The sequence below is a fragment of the Camelus dromedarius genome, chromosome 4 (genome assembly GCF_036321535.1).
Source record: "Camelus dromedarius isolate mCamDro1 chromosome 4, mCamDro1.pat, whole genome shotgun sequence".
NCBI lineage: Eukaryota > Metazoa > Chordata > Mammalia > Artiodactyla > Camelidae > Camelus > Camelus dromedarius.
This window is the reverse complement of record NC_087439.1, coordinates 50,847,455-50,866,220: the sequence shown is the minus strand read 5'-3', so window position 1 is coordinate 50,866,220 and position 18,766 is coordinate 50,847,455. Positions and strand designations below refer to the sequence as shown.

Here is an 18,766-nt window from a genome sequence, read left to right as displayed (position 1 = left end):
AAAGTAAGAAGGAAAAAGTCAATATGGGCAATGGGATAGAAGAGACAAGCAAATAAGGAAATCAATACAAGAAGTCCAGTGTCTGACCAATTGGAGTTCCACTCAAATAGAACAGAAAAAACAGTGAAGTAGAAATTGTTAAGGAAAAAAAAAAAGATTACAAGAACACTGTCCTGAAGAAAATGAGCATTCAGACTGAAAAGGTTTACCAAGCAGTGACAGGGGGAAAAGTCCCAAACCAAAGCACATCTTTGTGAAATTGCCAAACCTGAGGCATAGAGAGAGGATTCTAAGAGAAAATCAAGTGCCAGTCAAAGAAATTAGGGATAAGAATGATGTGCACTTCTGAAAAGCAACTTTGAAAGTTAGGAAACAGTAGAGCAGTCCTTCCAAATTCTGAGTGAAAATGTTGCAACCTAGAATTGTTAGGCAAGCCAACAGTTAAGTAGGAGAATAGACTAAAAACATTTTTAGTCGTGCAAAGCTGAAAAAAAATCAACTTTCTAGTGTTAAAGAAATATTAACACCCTTTCTCATGAAGCCACTGGCAGATGTGTTTCCACAAACTGAGTCAATGAGGAAAGAGAGAGGTGTGGGATGCCGAAGACGGGAGACCAAGCCCAGGAGGGGAAAGCTGGCAGCAGACAGAGAATCCGGACCAAAATGCAGAATAGGGCTAGAGCGGGAGTCCCCAGGACAGGAAGGCGCTAATAAAAGGTGTGACTGTTTGGAGAGTTATGTAGGATGTGAGACGGACAACTTAGACGTTCAAAGAAATCTTAGCTCCAGGAAATGGGAACATTTACATAAGACAGGAAACAATCATTGGATTATAGAGTGGTAATCAGGAAAGCACTGTATGAAACCTTGGGCACAGAATTTCCTGGTGCCTCAGTTTCCTCTTCTGAACCTGAGGATAATAGTTCCTACCTCACAGGTCTGTTACGAGAATTAAGTAAGTTAAAAAGTTATAATTCTCTTAGGGCAGTGTTGGGCACACAGGAAGGACTATATAAATACTTGATGAATAACCAAGTGCTAATAATATGTGTGTGCTCTACAGAAATCTGGAGGAAAATAGCTACCAAATTATATGAGAATGGAAAGTGGTTGCCTTTGGGAATCAGGAAAGGGGAAGGATGAGGGACTATTGCTTTTGGTTCTAGGTTTCTTACTATAACTTAAATTTTTTTTTTAAGTATTGCAGGTAATCTTTTAAGTAAAAAAAAAAAAAAAAATCAAATTAAAACCAACAACCAGCTCCAAATTTTAAAATGAAGAGGCACACACAGCTTTGATATGGGCTAATTTATCCTTTCCAGATAATTTATTAACATTCCCGTTTGCTGCGCAAATGAAATTCTGTATATTTCTAAATGTAGCAGTGAACCCAACTCAATTTTTTGAAATAAAACTGTCAACACAGAAACTTTATTATTCAGTTATTTCTGCAATAAAAACATAATTAACTTAAGATTTTTTTCATTGCTCTAAGAGAAATGTCTTCCAGATACCAGCTAGTGATCCTGGATTTGGAGAAAAAACACACATGAAAAGGGAAGCAATTTGAACCCTACCTTTCCTCTCCTCCTGCCCTCTGATGAAGTTTAATAAGCAGTGAAATGGGAAACTCACAAAGTAAGACGGGGGAGGCATAAAGGCCTTAGATCAGGAAAACGCATAGACCTGCTTTCTCATAAGTTTACTTCCTCTTCTAAATTAATAAAAGGCCAGCAGGAACCAAAGAACTATTGCTGCTCTTGGTTACGTAATTAAATCACGCTTCTCCCGAAAGATACCACACCACACCTATGTGTCTCACCAGCAAGCTACCAGAGGATAATAAAAAAGAGTTCCATGTAATGGATACTCCTCAATCTGGGTTGCCTAGTCTTCTGCCAAATTCTAGTTTTCAAGACACGTGCTGCCTTATTAATCTATATAAATTTAATCTGTCCTGCAAGCTAATATGAACTAAGGTATTTACAAGATAAGTTCTAAAATATTATCGTGTAACAAGTTGAATACTCCTAAGTTGATTCCTTTAGTATGTATATTTTGAAAAGGCTGTTTTCTTCTGCTTGCTTTTTATTTGAACAGCATCTGGTGGACGGGATACAGCATTCAGTTCTAAATTCACAGTCCCCTTCTCCCCTTACCCCTCCCTAGGTGTTCATCGTTGAAATGTAGATCACAAAACACATCTTGCTCTGGGTCTTTGCCAAGCGGTCACTGTATCTGGACAGCACAGCCTCGTCTCTAAAAAGGAAACAAAATAGTCTGAACTCTGGCCTGGTGTGCCAGCGAGGGCCACCATGCCAGAGAGCTAATTCATCACTGCGGGGACCCTAGCCTGTGCAACTGACCACCCAACTCACTGGTCGGAGGGCTGGCAGTTAATAATTCTCTTAAATGATGTGGGTATCAAAACAGAGCTGATGGTTGCTCACAGACGAGCCTTATCCAGCCTCACTGCCCCGAGTAGTGACTATTGCCAATTTCCCGTCTTCCCAGACCGCCGGGTTTCAAGAGATTCTGACCGAGGTGGAAATTCTAGCGGTGATTGTGGGATGCCTGTGTCATGACCTCGACCACAGGGGAACCAACAATGCCTTCCAAGCTAAGTAAGTGTTCTAATTGTTGTTATTTTAATGCATTTGCCTTTCTGTTCAGAGCCAAAGGTGACGAGTGCTAAAGAATAAAGCATTAATTTCTGGCATCCGAGGCCAAGGCCATGCAGGCTTGGGCACACGTGTCACCAGGCTCATCCATCTTTATAATTCCTTATTCTTCTTTTAATTGCAAATTTGCCCTTCATGTCATGCTTGTTGATTTGGTCTGCCTCTGTTGACCTCAGTCAGATAACAAAGCTTAGATTTTAAAGGGCCTGTTTTTTTTTCTCCCAGAATGTTTGCCTTCATGGCATTATAAGCTTCTTGGATTTGCTACTCTTGAAATCTGGTTTTGAGACTATTAAAATGAAAGTGGAAATTTTATGAAGCCAAAGATCTCTTCCTTCCCCAGTAGAATTTCTTCCAAGTTCTTTTGATGTTGTGTATTGTATAAACTGCAGTGAAATGGAGTGACATGGGGGTATGGGGTCTCTGCTCCTGCCAGGCCGCCTCCTACAGAAAGGTGGGAAACAAACAAAGGAATTGCACCAATACAAGGGAGGTGTAGACACATAATGTGCAGACAGAATAATCTGTCCTAAGCAAGTTAGATTGGTCAAGACAGCCATTGTTTGGTGGCTCACACTGTGGCCAAAGCCACAGAACATATAGGTGCTGGAAATAGGACCAAACCCCAGGTCTCCAGGCCCTATTCTGAGGGTCCAGTTTTAATGTTCTTTTTACTACCTGTCTGCAAACCAAATGATGTGGGAGTTAGGAGGCAAGAGAAAAAAGTTCGGGGATGGAGAGACTAAGGAAGGCTTCAACAAAGCGGTAAGAGTAACTTTCAGATGACGGATTTGAAAGCCCCCAGAGCAGGTCTGCCTCTGTATCAGAAACACCAACAGCCCCACTGTGTATCAGCAGGTACCTTTCAGCTCACCACTCTTTCTGTTCCCCGAAACGCCTACTTATTGAGGCTTCGGCATCCTGGGCCTTTCTGTTTGCTTCTGATCTAGCAGATGAATGTTGATTTTGTGTCCTTCTCTATTTGTCCTGACTACTGTAGCCCGGCACTTCAACCTGCTCTTCTTCATAGCCTATAATTTCTTGACCCTCTTAACTTTCCGTGGCAGTCATTCTGCAAAAACTCAGCCCCAGCTCAACCTAACAATTTCATTTCTTGCTGTTCTGTCTAGACTTTTAAGGGCTTTGGGAGAAAATGTCACAGGTGTGCGTCTGAGGCATACCAAAGAGATATTCTCCAGCTCAGCCGGATGCTCAGTACTGCCCACCAGGCTTTCCGGGTCCCTAGTCAGCTCTGTCCCCCACTGTTGTCCAGCTATAGATACCAAACATTCTCTCTTCCTAAGCCACCTCCTGTCCTACCACCTCCCCTACGCCACTCAGTAGATCACCTTGCCTCCTCCTTCACCGAGAAAATTGAGGCCATCAGTCGAGACCTCCCGCAATTTCCTCCCCTGCCATGAACAAACTTATCTGTCTGGCCCCAGCCTTTCCTCCTTCCCTCCTATCTCGGTGAAAGGGCTGTCCTGTCTGAGCCTAATCCTTTCACCTCAGCCTTGGATCCCTTCCTCGCTCCCTCCTCCGGGACCTTGCTCCATCAATCTTCCTCTCTGCCCTGTATCTTCCTTCCCTTGTCTACTGGCTCTCAGCATCCTATTAATATGAACAATTCTCCTCTGTCTTGAAAAGACCCACCTCCATCCCCCCTTCTCCCTCTAGATTCTGGTCCATTTCTCCTATTTCCTTTCCAGCCTATCTTCTTGGAAAGTTGTCTGTTCATTGTCTTTACTTCTCTCCCACATGGCTTCCAGTCCTGCCCACCAGGGGAACGGCCCTCAGTAATGCCACCCGTGGCCTCTGGTCCCAAAGCTGTTGGACACTCTTATTGTCCTTCTTTCTTGACCCTTCCTGCCAAGAGACACATTGTGCCACTTTGTCTCCCAGACAGAGGATTTTCATCCACCTTTCTAGCCTTTCTTCTCAAGGTCTCTCTCCTCTTGCCCCAGCCTTCGTGGGACATGTTCTCTCCTGTTCTGCTGCTCTAGGTGATCTTCACGCTGCACCTCTGCCCATCTGCTGCTCAGCCCCAGGCTTTGGACCATCATTCTCTGCTTATCTCCAGACACTTATTCCAGCTGCTTGAGGAGCACCTCCTATTGAAGTCCCACAATCACCCCGATCTCAGCCTTTCCCTTTACACTGTCCCTTTTTCTCTTATTCTCTATCCCAGTGAGTGGCACCACCGAAATCTGGAAATCCACAAGTCACCCAGATTCCCTCCTTCCCACCCCTCAAAGCTGACATCTCTGCATTCTTATGGTAACCGCTTCTTTGCATCCCTCCCAGATCCCTGCAACCAGCAGCCCAACTCTCCTCCCGTGTTTCCCCCTTGGCATTTCAGAATACTCTTTGTAATTCACAAAGCTGATCTGATCGCTCCTCTGCTTAAAAGACATTACTGGCCTCTCATGACTTTCAGAATAAGGTTCAGATTCCTTAGTTTAGCCCCTCAGGCCCTTTTCAGTCAGGTTCCTGCTTGTTTATCTGGCCCAGTCCCCACTCCTCCCACCCCCACCCCATCCAGGTTCCAGACACAAGGGGCTACTTGAAGTGCTCAGTGGGGTCTGGGTAGTTCCCCTCTCCCGGCTCCCGGCTCCTGTTCTGCTGCTTGCTCTGCCCAGAATGCCCTCCCCCTTCTTTCCCCAAAACTCTGAAAGCATCACCCGCCAGGTTCGATCCCTGATGCACCTCCCCCTTGTGCATTTTCTGTGCGCACATAATGCTCTGGCTATGCTTTTTCAAAAGTGTTTGTCCCCACGTCAGTTGCCGATTTACAGTTGTGTCTCCGTGCTCTTTTTCTGGAGTACCCCCGCTGTACGGCAAGTGCCAGGAGCATAATAAACTCATAAGGAGCATTCACTGAGTGAAAGAATGAATGATAAATGCATGAATGGATGAGGTTTTAACAATGTTAATATCGTTTTTCAGTGAAGTTTCCTGATTTCTTAAACAAGTGTGACCTTTTATACATTATTATAAAACAGTTTTGATAAACACAGGTTTGATGTTGTGCTAAAGACAACAGTGTCTCGGGGCCTAGTGGAGTGTAAACTGTGTACGCTTTCATTACAGGGTCCGACAGTTACTTATGGTTGGGGCCCTCTGCCTGAGTTTTATTATTTTTTTTTAAGATGCATCTTTCTCGGGCCAGTGGCATCATTGTCAGTGTATCTTCCTCAAGCGCCCTCTCTCCAGCCCCCCACCATTCTGCCACTTAGGCATAAAGAATTGTATCTATAAAACAAAAGTGGGCGCCTAGTGGGTTCTTTTAAGAGTCAAGTGCACAATGCCCTCAGGTAACTACAACCCCCACCCCCGGGAGAGCCTGTGCGTCACACTGAGAGAGCCAGCCCTTCTTGCTAGTTGACCTCTCAGCTCTGTGGACCAAGAGCACACAGCTAATCCAAACCCTGCTGACCATAATTTTATCTCCCAGAAATTCAGACCTGGATTACCATGAGATTAACTCAGTTAGCTGTTGAGCTCCAAGCTGCAGGTCCACACAGTCTTGGAAGCTGAGGTTTCCATTTGGGGAAAGCTGTGATGATCACATCCCAGGGGGATGAGAGAAACAAGAAAGTAAATCTGCAGAGATGAGAGGAGAAGAAAGTCAATATTCAGCGAGAAGCAAAGAGGAGATTATACAACCCTAGAGAAAGAGGAAAAGCAGGCTTGATCCCTGGCTTTCCATATCTCTGCTCCTATTTCCAAGAGACCCAGCCATGCTTGTGACAGTGGGGCTCCCTCAGAACTCCTGGCATCATTTAATCAACTTTTTTTTTTTTTTTTTTTTTTTGGTGAAGCTGGTTCTAATTCACTTATGTTCTTTATAATGAACAGCCCCTGAGACAATGAGAAGAATTACAGTTTATTCCTTCTTTACTATCTCAGGCACTCACCAACATCCCTGTAGGGTAGATATTTTTGTCTCCATTTTACAGAGGGAACTGGGCCTCAAGAAAGTAAGTTAACTTGCCCAAATTCATACATCCAGAGTGTGGCAGAGTGGTGTTTGGACCTGGGCTATCTGACTGCAAAAGCCATTCTTTAACCACTTTATCTTACTCTCTTTCATGACTTTGTGATAAATATCCAATTATTATTACAGTTTATTGGCTGCCCTGTCATATATGTGAGCTCGGAAAACTAAAATATTCTCAACATCCAGAAAATCAAGATATGGAGTCATAAAAATCATAGAACTAAACTAGACCTTGGGAGTCGTATTTTTCAATGACTTAATTTTTTAAAATTGGAAACCGAGGTCCCCAAATATCAAGTGACTTGTCTAATACTGAACAGCTGTGAGATAGGTATTAAGTCACTGATAGTAGAATTCAGATCTCTTCTCTGCATCCCTATACACCACATGATCAAGTCTGCATGTTCCAGGATGGTCTGATGTGTTTCCGTACAATGACCAATCTTGTACACCGTCTATCAGCTCATGGGATGTCCGTAACCCTGCCCCTACCTAATAGAGTCCCTTTTGAACTTAAAAGACCAAATGCCACCACCATTCAACCTCAGTTAAAATTTTCTTCAATAAATGCTGAAAGGGACCTTTTTACATCATGGTGAAGTACCTGCCTTTTTAATGATTAGAAAAAGATCTATTCAGCAAGTGTGCCACTGTTTAGGAAAATCCCTAGAAAGAAATCCATATTCTTATTTCCTTATTTATTCCCCATTAATTGAGTGCTTTCTAAGTGCAAAGCCATTGTGCTGGGCATTGTGGGAGAAATGAAGGCGTATGACAAGTAGTCTCTTCCTTTCAAGTTTTTACAGTCTAATTCCAACCTTTCCAGTTATTTGGAAATGGGATTTCAATGCACCAATTATTATGTGGCAAAGCATATGCTACCTTTTTTTTCACATATAAGGCTATAAAGAAACAGGAGACATTTAGCAAGGGACAAATTACTATATAAAATGCAAAATGCCTCTACAATAAAAAGTTGTGATTTTAGTTATAGCACAGTATGATTTATTCTCTTAGCCTTTCTGATAAGTGAACCTTTGCATTTTCATATTTGATTCTTAACTTTAGAGTATCAGAGTGCGTGCAGTGAATGATCAATAAGTAGAGAGGGCAGCGACCCACCATGCTTCAGAACTGCTCTGTTCACACCTCTCTCCTGCTTTCTCTGGGGACAGTGTTTCCCACTCATCACCATCTCTATTACAGCTGCCCCTGATGATGAAATATCAGTTCTGAGCAGCTTTGTAGTGTATTCTCCTAGGAGACTTCTTCTATTCATTTCTAGCATAATCTCTTATACTCATTTCTTGGGAATGAAAACCCATCTTGTCGCTTTCGGCCAGGTCCCAGAAGTGAAATATGGGAACACATTAATCTGCCGTGACAGCCTAATCCCATTCCTCGCCACCTCCCAACAATTCTCAATTTCCTAATTACCTTTCATAGTTTTCCTTTCAAAAGTCCCCTGTAAGCCATGACTGCACACTTCCATTAAGTCTCTTTTGCAAAGAACATGCATATCTCGGGAGGTAAGGAAGGTCCATTTCCTTTTGCCTGCTTGTCTTTGGCACCTGGGCAAGGTGCTGCATGCCTATGGGGACAGGATTTTCACATTGAGTTTTCTTCTCCTTAAGTTTCTCCTCAGTGTGCTGCCTCCAAAAATGAAAGACTTTAGGGTGTTGGAATGACCTAATCAACAATGAGCATCATGAATAATCTCAGGTGTATCTCTTCCTCTGCTTAAGGGATCTGGTTTCTCTTCTCTTCCTCGCTCCTTCTCTCCCCCTCTCTCTACACACCCTGCGTCTATATGTAATATTCTTACAGTTACACTGTGTGTGCCCCAAAGCTACTGAGATGATGGATCTGCTTACCACAGACAATTAAAATGAGGTATGGGGTGGGGAAGGGTGTAGCTTAGTGGTAGAGCTCGTGCCTAGCATGCACAAGGTCCTGGGTTCAATCCCCAGTACCTCCATTAAAAGATAAATAAATACATGATTACCTCCCTCAAAAAATAAAAAAAAAATGAGGTGTGGTGTTAAAGTCAGTTTTTTACATAAGTGATTGAGGGCTCCCCCCCCCCACTTTACATGAAAAAGTGGAAGTAAACCTTTACACAAAGTAGTTACGTGAAAGACATATCCTCTTTTAAAAGAAGGTTTTAATCAAGTAAAATTGGTTAATACTGCATGTTCGTTTCCTTCCTGCGGAATCACAGTACATATTTTCACTTACTGATGCCGCAGAGAAATCCTACAATAAAGGAACAGTTTAACTTTTAAACACAGCATTTCCCAAACATATTTGACCATGGGACCCTTCTTATTTCTGCCCATAATGCCATTTAACATTCCAAAGAACTGTAGAATACTTTTTGATAAAGTTTATCCTAACAGATACATTTTATTGTTTGCCACTTTTGTCGAGTTTTATGATCATGGACTTAACTCTTGCGGTCCGAGGAGGTCCATAGCATGTGTGTGAGTAAAGACAGGGACAGGCAGTATTCTCAGTGAGCCTTGGTCTGAGAGAGAAAGCACCAGGATGTTTTGCAGCCTTAGAAAATCTGACAGAGACCAACTCTAATAGTAAATAGCAAATACAGGAACCATATGGAAATTGAAGCATTCTTGCTTAGATGATTTTATTCTAGAAAGTTCACAGTAAAGTTAGTATCATGCTCCATTCTGTGAATCCCAAGATGGCACTTTGCTTGGGGAAAGGTGAGCACTGTTAATGCAAGTCTGCTCAGAGAAAGTCTCCTACACAATTACGAGGACTGTGAGCTTCCTGAGAGTAGGAGCTATGTCTTATTTACCTTTGTATTCCATATGTCTGCAGTCTCCCATCATAAGAGTCATCTATCATTATTAGGTAAATGAATAGTGGATGAATGAATGAATTAATTAATTAAAGACTCTTCATGTATTAGTCTGGTTCGGTTGTAAAATCTACATATTTTGTGATTAACAGTACTGTGTTAATACAGGGCGTGGGGAGAATGTTAAGGTGGAATTACTAAAAGGAACAAAGAGGGAATATGAGAATGAAGATGTTTAAACCGAGGATGGTTGGATGCATTTGCACAAACACCTTGAGATTCCTATGAAACACAGCAGTTTTGAATCCATGTGGATCTGAGGGAGAGGGGATGAGCAGCATAAGGTCTCCCCTGGTTGAACGAGGAAACATCCTACTCATCCTGAAAAGGGAAAATATTTCGTGATTTGTGGTCGTCTAGCTGATTTAACCTTGTGAGTTCTGCTAATGTGATACAGGAAGGGATAAAAATTTTGCATCCTGATCCTACTTTGCAACAATGACTCTGTTACCAGGATTCATACCAGTAACTGGGCACATCTGGCGTGGCCGTTTAATAGAAACAAATCACAGGAACCTGAGCCTGTGATGAGCAGTTATACTAGTAAAACTTAGAATTCAATTTTGAAATCTTCTTTCATTGATGGCAAGCAGCTTGGCAAAAATGGAGAACTGAATATCAGAAATGTGTAAGTTATAATTAGCTTTCTCATTATGTAATGAGAAAAAGCTTCAAAACTTGGTTTCCAACCTAGAACTGGTACTTACTAGCTTTGTGACCTTGGAAAAGTAGCGTAACTTCTCTGAGCCTTGGTTTCCTTATCTGTAAAATCAGAAAATAATACCTATTTCATGGTTGTTGTCAGGACTAGATGAAATAATGTATTAAGGTGTTAATACGTTGCCTAGTGCATCATCGGTACTTACTCATGAGAGCTATTATTATTCATAACATTATTATAAAGTGTGTTAACACACTTATTACTGTCAGCCTTCCAATTTGAACTCTAATCTCTAGACATACCACCACAACCTTATTAGCCAAGCAGCTAATGTTTTTTTAAGCAACTACTCCATGCCAGACATTTGGATGTGATATGCATATGAAATATCCTAGAATTTCAAAAGCCAAGACAAATACAGCTAAAACAATACAGTGTGCATTTTGAAAAATGTACTTTCATAAAAATGAACTCCATATTAGAAAAATAGTAACTAACATTAAATATCAATCACTGATTACTAAGATTAGCCTAACAAATTTTCACTTATTAAATGATACAGATTAAGGCAAGATTTAAAGAAATCATACTACCTGATTAAAATCAGTACCCTCCTTACTAATCCTATTCCTAATAATCCTTAACCCTGCTGTTTTCTTCCAACATGTGGTCTGCTCTGAGTCTTTCCAAGGATCACAGGTCCCCTGGGGCCCTAAACTGGCCATAACCTTGGGCTGCTTCAGGCTGGACCCAGAGGGCAGTTTATGACTGAAATCTTTCACGTTGCTTTAAATGCAGTCTCTGCTCCTCTCGCTAGCAGGGCAGACTGTGAGCTGGCAATTTCCAGCGTTTCCAAGTTGAGGCCAAATTGCCCTTTCAATGTCTAAACTCCCTGCAATGAGCAAGAAGGGACACAAGGATCTACACGGGTTCTCAGCCAGAGTTCCATGACTGTCCTTTAAACCATAGGATTCTCAGGATGTCTCTCAACTCAGAAGATGTTCTAAATCTTACTTCAAAAGAATTGGCAATGACATAAATGAACTTATCTACAAAACAGAAACAAACTCAAAGACATGGAGAACAAACTTATGGTTACCAGGGGTTAAAATGAGTGGGAAGAGATAAATTGGGAACTTGAAAATTGCACTTCTCGGGGAGTGTTGGAAATGTTAGCTATCTTGATTGTGGTGGTGGTTTCATGGGTGTATACATTTATCAAAATTCATCAGATTGTACATTTGAAGTATGTGTAGTTTACTGTACAGGAACCATACCACAATAAAGGTGTTTAAAAAAAAGAATTAGCAATGAACACCCTGAAACATTTAAAATAAACACTTGCCAAACTGACATTGTTGAGGAATAGGTTGTTCTACATAAGCAAAATTTACAGATAATTCAAAATAATCCTTTCAAGTATCAATTAATATTTTATTGCTTTACAATGGACATATCTATGTGTTTTAATTGTTGATTAATAATTAGTGTAGGCTATAGTCTACTACCTGCCAGCCACTATGATAGGCACATTCAAATATTGTATTGTATTCTCATAACTAACAAGTGACGTAGAGAGTATTATCATAATTTTAGAGACAAAAAATTGATTCTTAAAGCAACTGAGTAACTACCCATGGCTATTACCCAAAGTTGAGGTCTGACTCCAAGCCAGGGAACTTTCCAGAGTTCAACACTGAGATATCATAGTATGACCATGGACTGGAAAACCATAGTGGAAGCTTGTCAACATTACATGTAAAGTCAATTCAGTGGGTTCAAAATGTTCACAAGGTCTTTTCCCATGGAGCAGCAAATATATCTGGTGTACCACATTCGTTCTGGACACTCAGAAGCTTTGTAAGGTTTAGCTCGTGAAGTCAGCCCTGATCCCCAGAGCCAGGAATTATGTCTCTTGTCCTCACATCATCCAGAGCATTTTGACTGGACCTGGAGCACTGTCTAGGGGATTTGTATTGTATGCTCTGTGCACTATTTTCCCTTAACCACATCTCATCTCCCTTCCTAGCATGTAAATTTCTTAGCAGCGTGGGCAGTCTTTTTCATGGTCAAATCATCCACAGCATCCAGCCGAACACATAGAAGTTTCCCAAAAGTTTAGTTAACAGATTTGTGAATGACACAAGCAGTTACCTGAGAATGTATCTGCTCACGGTCCTTTGCATAGGTATCACTGACAGGAGAAGGGCCTTGGTCACTCACGCTTCTGTCCTCTTTCAGGAGTGGCTCTGCCCTGGCCCAGCTCTATGGAACCTCCGCTACCTTAGAGCATCACCATTTCAACCATGCCGTGATGATCCTTCAAAGCGAGGTACAGACCTATGTTCTGCTTCTCCCCTTGACTGAAAACCAATGATGTTTCCTCCTTATCTTTCTTTGCAGTGCTGCAGGTTGATACAGAAAATTGGAACTATTGGACCTTTTCTTTGTGGCTTTTAAAAAATTCTTTCAGATGCCAAAGATCCTGTTCAAATTTTCCCTGAGCTGATTTCATTTGGGTTTATTATTGACTAGAAGGCTTTTCAGATTCACCTAGCGGTGGAAACTGCCTACAGCTTGTCACCAGAGCATGATCTTACCTTTCTTAAGGGTAGAGAAGCCACTAACAGATCCAAGTAGTGAGTGGCCCAACATTTCCATTTTATGAAACCCATTTTAAAAGATGGTAGAAGCAGAAACAGGGTGAGAAAGTCACACTTTATTAGCATAATTGAGAAACCTATAAAAGAGAACAGAACTTAAAATTGCTGGGGGGACCAATTTGAAAGTGAGAACCACAGCTAGACTTGAGACCCAGGGCTGAGGCCATATGCTTGTTTTACTTCATGCAGCATTGCAGGAGCTGGAAGTAGTCGGTCTTTTATACTTTTAGCTCTCCACGGAGAAAAAGGAAAACCGCTAACTGACTCTGGCTGAGGTGTCTGAGTTTGAAATTGCCAGGAAAGGGTCTGTTTAATTTTCTGCAGGCGTACAGGCTTTTTTCTTTTTTTGAGGCCAGGAAGGGATCATCTGTTCCCCATTATTTGTCAGTTCTCTAGCTGTGCCATTAATTATTATTATTATCATCATTAAGGCCCTGCTTCGCTGGAATAGCATCATTAAATATGGAGGTTTTTTTCCTCCAGACTATCTCGAGAAAGCATGTCTTTTGCAATACCACCAAAGCTTTCCTCGACCCTATAAAGGAGAGTCAGCACTCCGGAACCTGAGCACAGCTGCGGAAGGCAAACCCGCCAGGAGAGATGTATTTTCAGTTGGGAAAGAAACACCAAGGGTTAGGCTCTCAGTAACTCTGACAGAAACCAGTATCCCAGCATCTGTGGTTCTGGAATTCTCCTACGAGAGCCACATCTTAGCTGCGTGCTGTGGAGGAGAGAAATAGGGACAGGAGGAACTGGGGATCAGATTACATTTTCTACACTGGTAACATAATGGGTTTACACCCCTGACCCCAGACATCTCCACCTTTGTAAACAGGATTATAAACAGGATGTCACGGTTTTCTCAGAAGGTCATTTGTTTGTCTCCCCAGGAAAACAAACCCCACTAACTCAGAATCTGTCTTCCTACAAAGGAGATACATCAGTTGCACTTCACTCCGGGGTTCTCTCTGAAGAACGCAGAATAGCAGTAACGGCACCAGGCACTGGTGTGTGCAGGCCCCGCCCTGGTGCTTCCTCCCAGCCCCCTCCCTTCCCATCTGGCCCATCAGAAAGGCTAAAATGCAGGTGTCCTTACCACCCCACTCTCCGACTAATGCAGAGGCACGGAGTGGTTAGACGGCCTGAGGACAGTTGCTCCAGACCTTTCTTTATCCACATTTTGGTTTTCATTTCATCAATACCACTTCTCCCTAAACAACGAGTAGTGTTTTAGGGAGACTGATCCTTTTTAGAGAACATACCCTTGAGGCATAGTAGAAGGCCAGTTTGCATGTAAACCATACACTGATTGCAATTGACCCTTTATTATTGTTGTTGTTGTTGTTGTTGTTGTTGTTATTGTTATTATTATAGCTGATCCAGCTAGCTTTGTCACTCTGTTAGCTATAAATTGTGTTAGTTACTACATGTCCTTTAAAAGTAGTAGAATGCGCGCTCTCACGACACAATCAAGAGTCCCAATTCAGGCCAGCTTTCTCCCGGACTTCACATTGGATTTTACTGTAACTTGCTCCTGATAGCTGTATTTCTTTCCCTGAGAAATGCATGCCATGTGGCTGAATCTAGAGGATGACTTTTCCAGAGCTTCCAACCGCTTTTTCCCAGGCCTCAGTACACTGGCCTGTGATTGATCCGCGGGGCAGGGCTCAGGCAAAGAAACCTGGACAGAATTACGGTGTGGCATTCCTTCAGTTATTTGTCTTCTTCCTAATGGCTGAATTAAGGGTTTGAAGAGTTCATTTGAAAATTATTATTAATATTGGACTTGGTCCCAGGTGGAACCAATATACTCTAGTCTTTAAGGAGTGGTGGGCTCACCCAATGAGATAAATTAACTCAAGGGAGCAGATTATCATCTGGTGCCTGGTAGGTAGTAATTTACTAATTGATATTCTGATTCTCTGAAAGAATTAATTTGCCTCTCATTGGAAAATGTTCCCAGGCAGTCATTTCACTGCTTTCCTTCTGCACCATTTTCCAGGTCTCAACACTAGGTTTAAAACTGGTCCAGTTCTCAGACCACATGTTTATGAGTTCATATTTCATACTATGAAAACCTGATAAATGAAAAGTCCTGACTTTTGAAGCAAATTAAGTGAATTGTCAGTCACTTTACAGGAAGTTTTTTCCCTTTACGAAAAACACTGTGGAGCTGTCTGGTGTAGTTAAAAAGTTTGGATGAAAAGAAGTGTGCTTTTCAAAGGTATGGAGATACAGCTGGATTTGCAAGTTGTTCCAGGCAAAAGTCATCTTTAGAACCCTACTGTGAAAAGAGCAATATCTTACACATTCTAGCTACTCAGTAATTATTCACTGAATTTCACACACTTCATCCAGATGTATCTTTACAATTTAACACAGGGTTTCTCAACTTTGGTGGTATTGTCATGTTGTAAATCTTTGTTGTGGGGAGTGTCTGGTGTATTGTGGGGTGCCTAGCAGCACCCCTGACCCCTACCTACTAGATGCCATCAGTGTGACGATAAAAATGACTCTAGGCATTGCCAGAAGCGCGCATCACCCAAATCACCCCTATTTGAGTCCCACTGGTCTAATGTTTTTTTCTCTTCCTTGAAGTCATTTGTTGCCGTAGCAGGTACCTCCAAAATGCCAACTTAAGTCTTTACTAGTAAGACTAGTATGTATTTTGGGGTCAGAAAGATTCCCCAAAGTTTTGTCACCTTCTCCGCTCAGTAATTCCACAGGAAATGGGCAGTTAAATGGAGTGTTGGCACAAATGTATCCTTATAAGTTCAAACATTTTTCAGTTTTCTCTTCAAGACTAGACATAATAAAGTGTCCCTTGGTAGTCCTCTTCAAAAATGACTGCGCTTCTGGCTTTGCTGTGTTTGCCAGGGAATCTGTGTGTAGTTGCACAAAATGTCATTAAACTTTTTAAAAATGATTTTATCATGTTTCTAGACCTTTTTTAAAAAAGTATATAGAAAAAACATGTAGTCACCAAGCTCAGATTGAATGTTGTCTTTCGTGACTTTTTACTTTCTCGTTCCAGGGTCACAACATCTTTGCTAATTTGTCCTCCAAGGAATACAGTGACCTTATGCAGCTTTTGAAGCAGTCAATACTGGCAACAGACCTCACGCTGTACTTTGAGTAGGTATTGGCATATGATCTACTTGACAAATGGATATCTAAAGTTTCATCCTGTAATTAATTTTCAGGTCCGTATTGGGGGGTGCCTGTTATTCTAGCACTGATATCAATGTGTAAATGAGCTAAACTTTTGTTGTTTCTTTTTCCCTCATCTAAAAGAACTTTAGGAAGGTGGTGTCTATGAAACAAGACAATCAGGGCTACAGTCACAAGATTTATATCTTTCTTCTGTTTTATGAGCCTGTTTTGGGGACTCTTGACTGAAACTAAGTGACAGCCATTTTAATTTTAGAGACTGGCAAAGATTGCTGTTTCAGACGATTATTTGGGGTCAGATCTCTAATGGTGATGACGGTGCTAATGAAAAAGATTTGGTGCTGAAAGAATGACGGGAAATCCAAGCCCTCATTCCTTGCCTCTCCTCCAGCTCTCTTTGTCAGAAGAGCCATCCCCTCTTTCCCAAAGCTCAGGCCTCCACCTGAGCTGGCGGTTCCACCCCTCTTGATTCCTGCGACAGCTGCTCCACCAGGTACCACCTCTTTGGGCAGTTTGGTGAGCTCCTCCTTCACTGATACGCAGTTTTCTCTTATCTTAAAGACCAGGCAACTTCCCTTCCTTAAAAAATTCTTCAACTTAACACCATGGTCTTTAATTGCTTTTCAGTTTACCTTTCATTTCCTGTCCACTTTTTAAAATAAATGGAGCACATTAGTAACTTTGTTCTTCTAACACCCATTTGCACTTTGAAGAGCAGCATCCACAGCAAAACATTGGATGTTCAGAGGTCACCAGAGATTTCCTTGTCCCCAAATTCAATGTCTTTTACTTATTTCTGATGTTTTCTAGCTTCTTGGAGACACTGGAAGGTTTGCTGACTTCTCATTGTCAATTTCTACTCTCTTTTCTTCCCCAACATCCACGTGCCTTCTTCTCTCCTTTTCTGGATCCCTTATAATTTTCTTTTCTCCTTGCACCAACATGTGAGTTCTTGAACCTGTGTTCTTCCTTCTCTACTCTGCTTAGACTCACTCCCCTGGCCTCAGCTCTGTGTCACCTCCATATTGTTATATTGAAGACCCTGAAGTTCTTCACTCTACTCTCCCTCACATTCCACACACATATCTCCAGCTCCCATCTGGAGAGCCTTCAGTGGTCTCACTGCTTTCAAAGCAACCTCTAAACTTGGTTCGCCTGTTTCAAGGTTCTCCATAGTCTGCCCCCAACCACTTTTCATTCTCATCTTCCACTTCTCTCCTGCATGATTTGTCTACTCCAGCCAGACTGGTTTACATGTTACCCTTTGAAAACACGTTATGCAGTGCCCCTTGCGCCCCAGTCATACCAGTGTTCCTACGTGGGTCCTGTTGCTTCACTTCCCCTTCTGGCCGGACTGTCTTCTACCACCTTTTCCAGGAAGCCTATGTCACTCCTTTTGGATCTTACGGCCCTTTGGCATTGCATCAGTTAGAATTAGATTCAATTGTAAGGGACAGGAAACCCAAAATAATAGTAGCTTATTTTTTTGTCATATAAAAGAAGTCTGGAGAGAAGCCACCTCCAGCTGGTAGAGTAGCTACACTGAGTCACCAGGGACCCAGGCTACTTTATCTTTCTGTACTGCCACTTTCCACACATGGTTTCTCCCTTAGTCCCAGAGAGCTACTCAAGCCAGGCATAATGTCCACATTCCAGCTACCAGAAGGAAGGAAGGAACTAAAAAGAAAGGGCCAAAAGTGACGCAAGTTGTCTTTTAAGAGAGTTTTTTTGGAAGCTTCATGTAACAATTCCACTTACATTTCATGGGTCACAGTTTAGTTACTTGGCCATCCCTAGGTTGAAGGAAGGTTAAAAAGGAAGGCTTTATTTTGGGTAGTTATATGCCCTGTTAAAGACTAGGGGTTCTATTACTAAGAAAGAAAGGGAAGAGAGACATTGGCGTAGACAACTGATAGTCTATGCCACAGGTATTCATGGTTGGTCACTGGTGAATGGGTTGTCATATAGTACAGTGGAAGGAGTGGAGGCTTTGGAATTATATTGATCTGTATTTAAGTCTCATTCTGGCATTCTAGTTAAAGCTGGTGTATTGAGTCCAAGTGTCTATGTCTTCTCCCTTCTGAAACTCCACTGAAATGGCACCAGATAAATTTAAAAGAAAAACTGGAAAGGCATAAATCTGCATGGAGAAAGGGAGAGGGCCCACAAGGACTGATAAGAGATGTCAATGCATTTGTGGAAGATGGAAGGTCAACTAACAAATGGTAACTGATCTAGCAGAGCAGAGTGGAAAGTGGGACCTGTAGGGGAGGACCACTCTGAGAAGCAAGCCAGTTTGCCCTGCAGAACCATGCTTGGGGCTTAGAGACAAAAAGTACTGTGAAAAGTGAATGTGACACTCAAAGCTTAAGATGAGATTACTAAAAGCCAGTTTTCAGAACACTCAGAGCCCACAAAGTTCTCCACCAGCCTAGCCAGATAACTCCCTTTCCTCTATCTCTGGAGAAGGCCATGGGTTTATTCTCTGGAGAGTATTCTCTGAAGGCCATGGGTTTATTCTCTGCTTTCTGAAAGAAAGCACCATGGAATGAGAAAAGTTCAAGGTGTGGGTGAGATGCAGAGCTCAGAGCAGGGGATGAAGTAAAATGGAACAAGTCTCTGAATTGAAACCCGGAGCCCACAGCCTAGTCACCCAGAGCCCACAATCTATAAGACACACACCCAGGGTAATCAGATTCAGCAAAT

At 42.1% G+C, this 18,766-nt stretch overlaps 1 protein-coding gene across 2 annotated transcripts in view; it reads left to right on the top strand.

Annotated features, from left to right (window-relative positions):
- The window catches only part of PDE11A (phosphodiesterase 11A), a 360,789-nt gene that overhangs the window by 287,633 nt on the left and 54,390 nt on the right, over positions 1-18,766 (top strand). For both annotated transcript variants that reach the window (XM_064484931.1, XM_010991251.3), the window contains exons 13-15: positions 2,515-2,624; positions 12,468-12,558; positions 15,924-16,024. In XM_064484931.1, coding sequence (XP_064341001.1) covers positions 2,515-2,624; positions 12,468-12,558; positions 15,924-16,024 — 302 coding nt within the window. The remainder of the gene's footprint in view (positions 1-2,514; positions 2,625-12,467; positions 12,559-15,923; positions 16,025-18,766) is intronic.